Source organism: Vanessa cardui, chromosome Z (assembly GCF_905220365.1).
Source record: "Vanessa cardui chromosome Z, ilVanCard2.1, whole genome shotgun sequence".
In the NCBI taxonomy this organism is placed as follows: Eukaryota; Metazoa; Arthropoda; class Insecta; order Lepidoptera; family Nymphalidae; genus Vanessa; species Vanessa cardui.
The window spans coordinates 8,929,311-8,942,720 of NC_061154.1; the positions used below are offsets into that span (position 1 = coordinate 8,929,311).

At 31.4% G+C, this 13,410-nt stretch overlaps 1 protein-coding gene across 2 annotated transcripts in view; it reads left to right on the forward strand.

The window, feature by feature from the left end:
• Positions 1-5,962: 5,962 nt before the first annotated feature.
• Positions 5,963-13,410, forward strand: part of LOC124543430 (Krueppel-like factor luna) — a 77,281-nt gene continuing 69,833 nt past the window's right edge. Inside the window, exon 1 of one of the 2 annotated variants that reach the window (XM_047121653.1) lies at positions 5,963-6,150. In XM_047121653.1, the coding sequence (XP_046977609.1) occupies positions 6,049-6,150 (102 nt within the window). In that variant the 5' untranslated portion in view covers positions 5,963-6,048. The remainder of the gene's footprint in view (positions 6,151-13,410) is intronic. The other variant, XM_047121654.1, reaches the window with a different exon arrangement.

The following is a 13,410-nucleotide window of genomic DNA, read 5'->3' on the forward strand; positions in this document are numbered from 1 at the left end:
CCAAAGAAATTTTGTCACATGTGAATCCACCAACCCGCATTGGAGCAGTTTGGTGGAATATTCTCCAATTCTTGAGGAGGCCTTAGCACAGCATTGGGAATTTGACAGGCAGTTGTTGTTTTTGTATTCTTTCTATAAACGTGTTTTGATAACTAGGAATCTAATGGATATATAATTTTCACATTATGATTATCCAAAGTTAATGGATGGAAATGGTATACATTAGGAGTGTGATACAAATTTGTACCAATAAAACAACTTTAACATCGTTAGCGAGAAAATTCTCGGTATTTTATTCCAGACAATGGCTATCAATACTTGGAAACCTAGATTTGTCCGTTCACATGTATCAATAATGTTTAAACCATTTTTTATTATGCTTTCTTTGTAAAAGCCTTGATTTCAGGGAATTGGCAAAAAGAGTCTTCATTTACAATAAAAAATACGAATAAAGCGTCTACCATTCAAATTTTTAAGAAGTTTTATTTTGGGTACAGATTAAATCGCGAGCGTATGTGCCCTGATCTTTTATTTACGCGTTGCGCCAATAGTGTACAGCCACAACTTTTTTATAACATAATATATTTTTGGCATCAATTTGAAATCAAGATTACGGACTGGAAAGTCATTTAAAATGCCTAATATGGCGTGTAAATTTCTCAAGACTCAGTTAAGGCCTCCGCTCCCTTTGATGTGGAGCATATTCCACCAATGCGGGTTGGTGGTAACACAAGTGACAGAATTTCGTTGAAATTAGACACATGCAGTTTTTCTCACGACTTATTCCTTTACTGCGTATTACAAACACAAATTAAGCACATGGTAATTCATTCGTGCGAGCTTGGTTTTAAACCCGCAGTCATCCGTGAAGATGTACGCGTTCTAACCACGAGCTCATCTCTGCAATAAAATGCTTAAAATATAAACACCTACTAATTTACTTCACTTAAACCGCCGAAGAATTAACTTTAATCAGTGTTGACATGAGCAAATCCTTTATTACTAATTTAAGCACATACTATTTAAATTTAGTCATTTTCAAAGAAGGCCAACTTATAAGTAACATATGAAATTGACTGAAGTTGGAAATGTAAAGGTTATCGCCAAAATGGCAACAACTTTGGGAACTACTGTAACACCAGCTCACAAACCTTGAACGAAACGAAGCCTTACCGAGTGACTTGATAAAATTTACTTTTAAAGCGGTTCTGCTATTGATGATCACGTTTTGTCAATGTTATGTACGTCACATCGCAAACCATTCGTAACTGAACAATTAAAAAACCTACACAAAATTTTCGTTTGTGGATGTGTGTACGTACGTTACCGACGAACAGCAAGCTGAACGAATTCAATTACAGTCTATCCGTGTCAATGTTTTTAAGCAACGTCAGCTCAAAATAGGACAAACTCACAATTTTATATTTCAGACATTTTATAGGTACCCGAAAAGACTAATGGGTGATGTATTTAAATATGAGACAACATTACATATATTAATCTGATTCCAATGTGAGTAGCTAAAGCACTTGGGTTATGGAAAATCAGAAGTAATGACGGTACTAGATCCAAGACAACATAGAAAACTAATCTACATTGACTCGGCTGAGAATCGACCCCGGGACCTCGGAGTGGCGTACCCATGAAAACCGGTGTACAGACCACTCGACCACGAAGGTCGTCAAATGTTATTGGATTCAAGCAATATCGTTTCATATGAAACTTTTATACTCAGAATAGCATCGAATTCTGTGTATCTGTTACCTTTTCACGACTAAACCGCTGATCTGATCTGAATGATATTTGACATTAATAGCCTAGACCCTGGGTAAGGTTACAGGTATATAAATTACGGGATTAAGGGTAATATTCGCGATCGACGGGAAAAATATCTCTTACGCAGAAAGGGTTGCGAGAAAGCTGATATAATAATGTATTATAGCATTATGATGTATTATTTTTTAAGCAAACACAGCGAAAATAGTTATGAACTATAAGACAAAAATCTTTTCATGTAAGAATTTCACTTTCATATACCTAGATATACTCATCTAAAGATTTTTTGGAAATATGCAAATCTACTTTCCTTGCTTACATTGTACACCTATTTAATATGTGTTAGTTTAAAAAAATGTTAATATCTTTGCTCAATTTCCTTTAACTCTTTGCAGTGTGGACCAGATTTTGAAATTATTTTTATATGATACTTTATTATATGATTTTAGAGATGGTCAGTTCGATTGGCTCGCTACTGATTGATTTAAAATATTTGTCTATATTATATCATCATCATCATATAGATTATATCATTGTATACAGCAAAGTCGCTTACTGTTGCCTCTCCCTATGTATGCTAGATCTTTAAAATTACGCAACGGATTTGATGCGGTCTTTTTTAACAGATACAGTAATTCGAGAGCAAGGTTTTTGCATACAATACATGGACCATTTAGTAAAGGAATGATGATCATTTTAGAAGTTTCTAATGTGATGTCGGAAATAAACAAAATCTGTAGTTATTTTAAAACCAATTTGTATCAGCATTGTACCCGTGCGAAGCCAGGGGAGGTTAGGTCCCAAGTTATATAAAAAAATAGTGGTTATAAAAGGCTTAAAGCGAGTAATGTGTAAAATCTCCTTCCTCTTTCACCCGTGTGGGTATGATTTTTTTGTTCGGTGTACATCGCTACATCACTCATCCGAATGAATTAAAATTTACCACACTTGATGTTGATACTTGAAAGAGCACGATTCGCATCGGATAACTGAGGGGTAAATCTACTAATTTAAAAAGATTACGATGCGTTCCCCTTTCTACACCGATCCAAATTCGAACCGCAGCAGTCGAGGATTAAGCGAAAAGGAAAACGATTACGTTTCGATTTAAGTATCTAAGTGACTTTGTATTTTAAAAAATATTCAAGAATAGTAACTACTGAGCTTGCTACGTTCCGAAACGGTGGTAGCTTCAGTTTATTAACATAAGAATTAATAACATTAAATGCTTAAATATATACAAATATGAACTAAAACTAGTTACTGTATAAATCTTGGAATGGTGACAAGAATGTTAGCAGCATTTCCCCGTTGAATCGCAATTCCGATCCTCTCGGCATAAGACGAACCAGCCCTCCTGTCACCAGTGGAGGCAATGAGGCAAGGTGTTATGCTTTTGATGAAAAAGCACACTTTAGCTTCAGTTGATATAGTTGGATTAAGAAGTGCTTGTAAAAGTCAACTTGATTAAATTATGTGTTGATTTTGATTTGTGAGTGGAATTGATCCCCTTGGTTTTAAAAAAGCATTTAGCGAGTAATTAATAAATACAAATTATATTCGATTCTTGATAAGATTTGTCAAATTTTTGATCGTTAATTATTTTATTAATCACCTCACAGATTAATAACCGCAATTGAGAGAAATATAAAACAGGTTAACATTTTATTCATCTATTACGGTAAATGTATTGCATTGTTCAAATGCCATTCACATTAACAATTAAACCATAATTATCGTTTTTGTTGATAGTTTTGGGTCATTTACATCGCACTTGACTCAATCCAACTTAAATTTTAATTTTGTCCTCGGAATTCGCATCTGAATTCCATGTTCCATCAGCATCAGCAAGATTTCGGAAAAACCACAACAGCGCGATTTTTTAAAACATTTTCTGCCTTGCACAACCACCCTATATAACAGGCTGTATTATATTGTTACCCGCAAAAAAAAGAATCTTCAAGGCATACGTCCCCTGATGTTGCAGAAGTCCATGGGCGGTGGAAGACACATACTACTTACACGTATGTCATGAAAAAAGCTAAATTTCTTTATACGTCGCGTAAAATTAGACTAACTTATACTTAAAAGTAAAGGAGTGACGTCGGAGAAGGCGACTCTTTCCAATAATAGTCAGTGGACTACACAATTTATTAGAAGAGGCGCACATTTAAAAATGTCAAGAAATTAAGTCGACTTCTTAAAAGTGTCTTATTATTAGCGTCCAGGTCGACGAAAATAGCTATCAGAACTCAGAATAAATTTCCTGACGTGAAAAAATATTGTTTTGTCTCTTGAATTCTAAAGGTGCGATGTGTAACAATGCACACAGCGGCCAAGTAGCTGTATCAGATAATTGCGACGCCGCTAAGTATGGTGATGCGATGATCCTCGCATTCAGAATGATTATCGCCCGTCAATCAAATGTGAGTAATTATGAAGTACCCTCCATTGACGGGGAAGCTAGCTGGCGATACGAGCCAATGGAATCATTCCACAAAATGGATCGTGTAGATAGTTACCGCAATAATTTCATCATCTCTTATAATATCAGTATAACCATCACCGCTTATAATTTAATCTACAACTACTTAAAACTAAAAATTATATGAACCCTTATTGGGCGAAAATTTATAAGGTTTCATTGAAGGATGACATCCGCCTTGAAAGCATGTACTTACTTACATTTTTATATGAATAATTAATTATAACATAACGTGAGGGTAGTCCCAAAACTTATAAAATTTAATCAACTATAGTCATATAATTTCTAGAAATTCGGACAATTTCTAGGTTTCGATCGAGTCCAACTTCAATGAATAGTAAGGAATGCGTACACATCAGGTTCTGAATTTGTAGTTCATTTAAAAAAACATTAAAAATTTCTGCTCTAGTGATCCCGGTAAAATGTTATTGTGTTTGTATAGTATATAGCGTGATGATACGCGAGTATGAATGGAGTTATCATGGGTGGTTGCGCACGCGCGTAACGGTCGGACCGACCGTGTCTGCATACCAGCGTTGCGCGGGATTTGTAGTTTGCAGATTAATTTAAGTATAGAGACGTCGATGTATTATATTTTAAACACATAAATTATTTATTATTTAAATTTTTGAAAAACAACTCTATAACTCAAGCCATAACTTCATATGAAAAAAATGTATTAAGTATTTTTAATGTTGTTTTTTTTTTTTAATTTAATGCAGGTTATGAATACAACATAAATGAAAAACAAATGTATATATTTTTAATATAACTAAAAAAGTTTATCAGTTTATTATCGTACCGTAATTTGCTACTTACCTATCTACATTTCGGTACATTTAGTACACGTCATCAATAGTTTAACACCAAGGTTATTTATTGTATCACAATCCATACTGTTTTTTGGTAATTTCGACATTAAATAAAAAAAAAATAGAAATTTTTGCCCAAAAGATATTGAGTCAATGAAGTATTAATTACTATTTGGCGATATTTATCTCGAAAAACTTATTTTACTCGCAATAGATTGCCTCGGAATATTTGTATTGAGTACTATATTAAAAATTATACGGAGTTCTCAAATAAAACTGATAAATGCTAAGATTAATATAGCATTAGTAAACTGCTTTTGTTTATAATATAAAAAACCAAGAGCAACTCAATATATCAAAATTAATGATTCCAAGTGTTATTTAAAATTGTATGTAGGTTAATTTTAAGCTAGACATTTCATTTTGCTCATATTAATTTTTATTGACAATAATTCAAATGAATTCACGTTAGCTTATAAATGTAATGCATATTTGATGAACATTATACACGTAATAAAATTATCAGTGCAATTTCATGTATTATTGATCTGAAATTTAGGTACATATGTTTTAAATTGTAAAAAAAATGTTACATATATTCACAAATTAAAACGTGAAATTAATTAGGTATGTTGGGTACCACACATTTTTATAATATAAATAGCAAAAATGAAGCATTAAGTGCTTAATTTTTTAATTTACCTTTTAACTATTTTATAAATTCAGATTGAAGTTTATATGACAATATTATCCTCCAAGAAGCTTTGCTAAGACAAACTCCTTTAAGGATTAAAAAGAGAAAGCTATACTTCGTTTTCTCTATTCGTTACTAGTCTACGCTCGAGGATACTCGCGGGGAATGTGGTGGGAGGGGAACACGGCGCGGGACGCGGACAAATCAGTCGTGCGCGTTCTGCCGCGATTGGATTACGTGTGTTGTGTTAAAAAATTCGATCGCCGTCACATGTAAGCGCGATGGATGTTCTTCCTAGCGGTAACCTATTCCGCGAGTTGCAGGATGTCACCGACACCGGTTATTTCGAATGGAAGCTGTCACTCGAAGATTACTGGCAACAGGTAAGTGGTGCTGCGCGATCAGTATAACCCCTATGGCATGCTATGCAAGCGAGCGAGCTGGCGCATTATTGTTTAACAATTTCGAGTCTTCAATGTAGGGTGGCGTCGCGCTTGCGTGAGCCCTCGCGGTCGATTTTCAACGGATCTTCAACCTAAACCGACGAATTTCTTTTGGAAACGTAATGGAGTTAGGAGAGGAGAAGTTATTTTTTAAATTTCTAATTCAATTGCGCCGAAGGTTGTCGCTGTGCGCTGTACATCAACGCGCGTTTCACTAGTTCTGATCGTGCTTACGCCATAACTAAAAATATCCTAGCGATGTTTTAGGAGTTTTGGATTTAGATTTTTATAGTCGTAACAAATTAAAAAATGTACATTCTAAATGTTTACATACATTAGACAACTATTTTGAAAAGTTTTAAAACTTTTATCACAGGTTAACACGACTTTGATAAGACTTTCAAGTTTACGAGATTATGAAAAAGTTTAAAGAACTTTAGTGACACTTATAATTGACTCCCTCAGTATTCCTAAGGTGTATTTTAATATTTAAATCGATTATTTATTAAGTTTGAAAATCGAAGGTTCAATTTATAATTCGTAAAATTACCTCTCGTCGTCGGTTGTGTTATTAAAATATTTCTATTTAAAATACGTTACTTTTCATTTCAATCTCAATAAAACTTTAAATATTTTAGTGTCAATGAACTTCTGTATTATAATAATATTTCAGATAACATGAAATATATCATTTTAAAAATATTAGAGTAGGTACATTAGAAAAATATATATCGTATTGATTAGCTGATACGGTGATTTAAGATTGGATGATAATGTTTTTCATTTGTAGTTGGTGATGCCTGTAATAATAATGGATTTAATTGTCTTACTCTCATGAAGGAGTCATTCTAGTACTACAGAACCATATTCGTCAAATCTTTTCGTTTAAATATAATACAAAATAAATAATAAAAAACGAAATATTTACGATAACAGGATTAAAATACCATAATATTTAACCATTGATTGATTTAAATTTGTTTCCTTGGACTAGTCAAGATATAGGTTTAAAGATCAGTGTTAATACAGAAATATTCTATGTATTTAGTGATTAAGATATGTGATATTTGTCATGGGATTGTTAAGGGAATCTTATAAGATATCAATCATACATAAATTCAATTTGAATTTCATATCTTTATGCGAAATTTACGTACATCAATAATTTGAATTTAATCAAATGCTCATAACTATTTCAGTCATGTATACAATTATATGTTAACGTAAATAGTGCTTGGATTTTTTCAAATTTGTAAAGATCAGGTACAGATAATACTGCCTTGATATCACTATCAATTATTATGATGATAACATAACTGTGAACCTGTTTACTTGAGATAAAATACGGTCACGTTTATTTTACTAATTGTAGACGAAAACTGCAATAAACGTTAGGTAATTTTCTATTTATTTAAATACATTTTTAGAGAAGCGAAATTATCAAACTGATATAAAAATATTTACTTTAAAACGTAATGTTCTACCATTAAGATTATTGCTTTTATCTTATTAGCTACCTAGAGCTAAAAACAACATGTTCTTGATAACATAAAAATGATTGTTTGTTGTACAGTAAAATGATACATATTTTTTCATAATAAATATATATATTTTTTACTTCATCTTGTTGCAATAATAATAAATGTACATTCAATAAATCTTTTTAATGAAGGAAATATATTTATTTTTAATTGCAGGGGAAGCTTTAAATAACGTATAAACTTTTATAATCAAATTCGCTTTTCACTCGAACCGAGAGTTTCGTGAATTGAAAATGTTATGAATTCCGTCTTCACGACTATAACGAAGCTTGACCTAGGTACAGAAAACTAAAATTGAATGGATGAATGAAGTCTTTCATTCTGCAGAAGAATGAGTAAATTTAATAACCAAACATTTTTAACGAACGGTTGTACAACCTGGTATTGTTCTGATAATTAAGTGTGTACGTTAGACATGTTAGAAATCTATTAGTAGCTTATGAAATTTTATTTTATACCCCGTATAAAACATAGTTGAAACTTTCAAGTAAGTGTAAAAAAGTCTTATATAAAATTTAAAGAAGAGTATCACCTCAAAAGAGTATCTACTTTATGCCAGTATATTTTATTGATATGCATTTTTTATTCTAGCAATACAGTAACGATAAATATATGTACACAATGTTAACGATCAGCGCCCAATATAAACTCGAATTAACTTAATAGAATCATTATTTCAGCAAATACATTGAATGCAAATATTTATATATTCTCTGTTTGTGAACGAAGCCCTACGTAATGCCAGTCCATTATGAAAACATCAAAATCGAAAGTCAAAGGACGACTTATGAAAATATTGTTTAAGGTGGAACTCAAGGACTAAGGAGACCAGAAGAATTTTAATAGAAATTGCCATGAAGGTGATTCATGTTTGTCTTTGATTTTAGAAATATATGGAAATTAGATTTCGTTTCGAGTGTCAAAATACTTTTGCAGTTACATTTCACTGTGAATGATTTTGGCGATAATCTTCCACGGTATAAAGGTATTTGTATGTATTTTTTTTTTTAGTTTCACGCATGAACTTTAATTCGATTGACATCGGATTTCATGCTATGATAGTTTATATTTTAATACGTACGGTGGCTAAAATTTGTTTTATTTTGTTTCTGTTTTATTTTCCCAAATTTCGACGGGTAACGAGAATGTTAACAGATAAATCTCAGAGAATATCCTGTATTTTGGAATATTTTGTCTAAGTAACATTCGAAGTGTTTTTCGAATTTGAAAATGCCGATAGAACTACAATTATATTCATTAGATGCAATTATAAGCAATAACTGAGATGATATCTCATTTAAATATGTTACAGATAAAGTATTTTGATTCGTCTCAGTAACAATATTCGTACAAGAAGATAGCTCGTGTGTCGTATAATACAATGATTAACATTAATTTGAAACAATTAGCGACTTGATGCATGAGTCAAATAAAAGAAAGAGGGGTGATCCTTAACTATGCTTAAGAAATAATATCGGTACTCTTAAGACGAACTAGTCAGAGCAAAATGAGCTCATTATTACAATCACACACACACACCTTTTAATTTTGATGAATTAAATTGTACAATTTCATGAAGGATGTATGACATAAATGTGTGATCTTGTATTTCCTAATGAGGTAACTGGACATACGATAGTTTCGTCGTGTAATTTGATGACATTTGTTTCGTTTCCAAGGAACGCTTAAAACACGAAGACTGCCTCCGTGTCTTCGGGTTGTGACAGACAGTGGGAGTACGTTTATTTATCTGACAGACTTTACTCGAGGCTAGCTGCGGAACGGAATAAGATTATCTCTGGGTTTTTCTGAAATGTTTTTCAGATGATTTATTAAAAAAAAAAATAACCGATGTCAGTTGAACTGAAAGATATTTGTTTTAAATATAAAATACATTTTTTTTTGATAATCCTTTTCATTTTTGAAACTTAAAAAATAAACTCATTTTCAAATATATTTTTAAATAAGTTTTATGTAGCTGGTTTCACTGACCAAAAAATACTTGTAAGTAAAAAGCAGGATATAATCGAGGCGAATTCATAAACCTTTGAGGTAACGGAGGCATCTGCTTATTACTTTGATTGGATCCTAGACCCAGAGTACGTAGTAAATTCAGAAAATCAAGCTTGTTAGCTTTGGTCAAGATTGTCCAATTTGCTTATAACCGGTGCACTGATTTTGAATCAGATTGTGGTCACAAAGCGAACACTTCTAACCGCTATTAAAATATTATAAACTCTAGCAAATTTTAGATTATAAATAAAATTAATAGTATAATTAACTAAGTCGCAATACACAACACACACACTCACACACATTTATATAATACACATATTATGCTCTGCCAGTGAAATACTATGATTTTTGATTAAATAAAAGCCTGTAACAGAATCGCCTCCGATGAGTACAATCAAGAGACTCCCATAATCATACACAAAAAAAAAATCATCAGAATCGTTCCAGCCGTATAGGAAGAGTTCAGTGACATACACGAGTACAAAAGAATATGTCATATAAAGATTGTGTAACACAAACTTGTCTTTGTACTCGTATTTATAAGAATTACATTGTATAATATGGATAGCAAGTTTTACCCCCAGAGTTTTTAAACAGCGTAGGCGTTATTCTCAAAGAAAAATAAAGTAAGTTAAATTTTGAGAAATTCGTCAGTTTTAATTGTTCGTGTTTAGTTTCGAATTTTCAATATGAACTAGAATAAAAGTGTTTCTTACCGATTATTTTTACAAGAATATTATTCATAAGTACTTATAATTAAGTATTAATTTAATAAGAGCGTTAATGTTTCAAAGGACCCTTACGAAAAATACTTCATAAAATAATTTCAGCGTCGCTACGTGGTATATGGAAAATAATTCGATCAATTTTTAAGGTTATTATGTAAGAGACGAGTAGTCTCAGTATAAGTCTTAACCAATGATGACAAGTTAAAATCAGGTCAGACACTCAGTTGAGTTCAATTTGTGTTGCAAAAATAATAATAAACCGAGGACTCTGTTACATATACTCGTAAATCGGAGAGAAGAGAGAGAATTTTCCCAACTCTGGGGCATTCAAAGATTATTACTTAACAACAAGTAATTATTATTATTATTCAATACGATTTAATGTTTTAAAACAACGTAAAATCAGCTGGTTGTTGCACAATACACACATGTAAGTATTCGGCTTATCGATGTATAGAATGTTTGATAAAATGATAAGAATGTATATTCATTTTTTGTTCAATGTAAAGTTGATAAACGATTGCATTATTCATTATTTTTATCATATAAGTACGTAATTGTGACATTTCTTCTTCCTACATAGTATACTCGAATCCCTATTCAAATACGTGGAAAATTTTAAATACATATATAATATAATATACCTACTGTATAACGATCGATGATTCTGAAACATGTTATAATTTTTTTCTCTTCACAGCATAACAACAACATGTATTACTGTCCAGTTCAAATTTTACTATAATTAAATTTTTAATAAACCTCGAAAATATTTGTACGTTTTTTACTGTTATTTTAAAATATTTCAAAGGTAATTTGTTCTATACTGTTTTTATAAAAATAAATGAGGACATAAAAGCATTTTTATTTCAACTATTGCAGTTTTTAAATACTTGATGAAGTAGACTTTTGAAACAAAAAAATTAACACGTTGTCCGCATGTAACTACTTATTCCGTTTGATTACTATTGATTTTTAGTATATATTTCGCGGAAAACAGCACGAGTCACACGTGTATTACATTAATTAACGAATTACGAGGAAAATAATTACAATTCTAATGCTCACCGATTCACAACGATTGAGTCAATAATCTGTTAAATGTGTTTAAAAATATCTACTTTATAACTATTATGATAAATAAGCAGGATATTTGTGTGATATTGGAAAATCTTCTAATCGTGAATTAAATATATTGCAACAACAACAGCTTGTAAAATTCCCACTGCTGGGCTAAGGCTCTCCCTGTGAGAGGTTTTGGATCATATTCCACCACGCTGTTGCAATGTGGGGAATAATATTGATTAGTTTTGGAATCAACACATATCGGTCAAATATATTCTGAAATCACGTTAACCTACCTACCTACGAGGAACTATGCATACACGGTAATTAAGTTTAAACAAAATATTGACACATGTTAAACGAAAATACGTAAAACGACGAGTTACAAAGCGACTATCGTATCGCAAATAGCATACATTCATGTTATTTTTAACAATCCTGTATGATCAATCGTCTCCAATGCTCTTGAGAATCAAGACTCTCAATGATTTCCAATACATATACAAACATTAAGATGTAGTTCTTAGTTTTAACCTATTTTTTTCGTCTATTTATTTTGATTTCAATGAAGTATTTTTTTAATTGATATTTCGAATACTAATTAACGAATAAATATTGTGTAGAAATATAATTTCATAATTAAGAGCAATGGTTTTCCCTGTTGTATTTAAAGTTGTTTTGTTTGACAAATAAAATATGACTGATATTTTGTTTTGTTCGCTAAAGAATATGGATATTCTATTTGTGTAATATTAGTTTCCGGCATAGTATATAGAATACACACATTCCTGAAATTCAATTAGAATAATCTATGGATAATACCATTAAAATTTATATGTTCGTATTCGTAATATGATTTCCATCACAATATTTTTCCAATATTACTAATTACAAACATAAATTATTAAATATATCGACATTAATATGTTATACTATTATAGCAATAACGTCAAATATCCGGTCTAATCCTATTAAATCATTCGCTGAATGAATCACTAGTTTAGATTAAAACGTCAATCATTCGCATTAAATTTTCGTATTTCTTTGACAAAACGTGATTATTATGAATGTCTGGCAAGTATAGTAAGACACAAATTAGATGTAGCATCGGAAAATGCAATGGAATGAAAATAAAACCGATTACTACCGATTTAAACAACCAATAGAAATAGCTCCCTATCGCGCCATTTGACGCTATTCGTCGCTATAGATTCTCGCGTCAGAGAAAGCAAGAGCATGTACATCGACGCGTCAAATTGGACGAATATATTAGGTCATATGATATTACAAGTTGTTACGTTTGTGCAAAGATCATATTCGCGTGAGAAATAAATATTGATAATTTGGGATAGCGTACTTAATTAGGATGTGATCGGTTTTACGAATTTTGCCGATGCGACATCTAAGTTGTGTCGTACTATAAGTGAAAAATCGAAGATGAACTGTCAAAGTGCTCTATCTCATGCCCAGTTTTCTGGTTAAGGAAGACTTATAGAGTGCATTAGTCATTTGTGTGACCAAACTCTTAAAATAAAGAAAAAAAAGTGCTCAATGACAATTTCACAGAATAATAAAGACAAAACCATATTATGTGTGATTTAAGACATAATTATTATTTTCTTCTTATTTATTATTCATTATTATATAGGAATGCCAGTGTTTGTCTATCGGGTTTGCAGATAAGACGACGACGAGAAAAATACTAATATATTTTTGCATTATATTTATGAGTGCGAAGCGAATAGTTTCTCATAACAATTCCTCATTATATTTTAAAATAATACAGCGTAAACTTCTGTTGTTTTGTTACTTACGTTTTAAAATAATTACATTAACTCATAATTACTCTG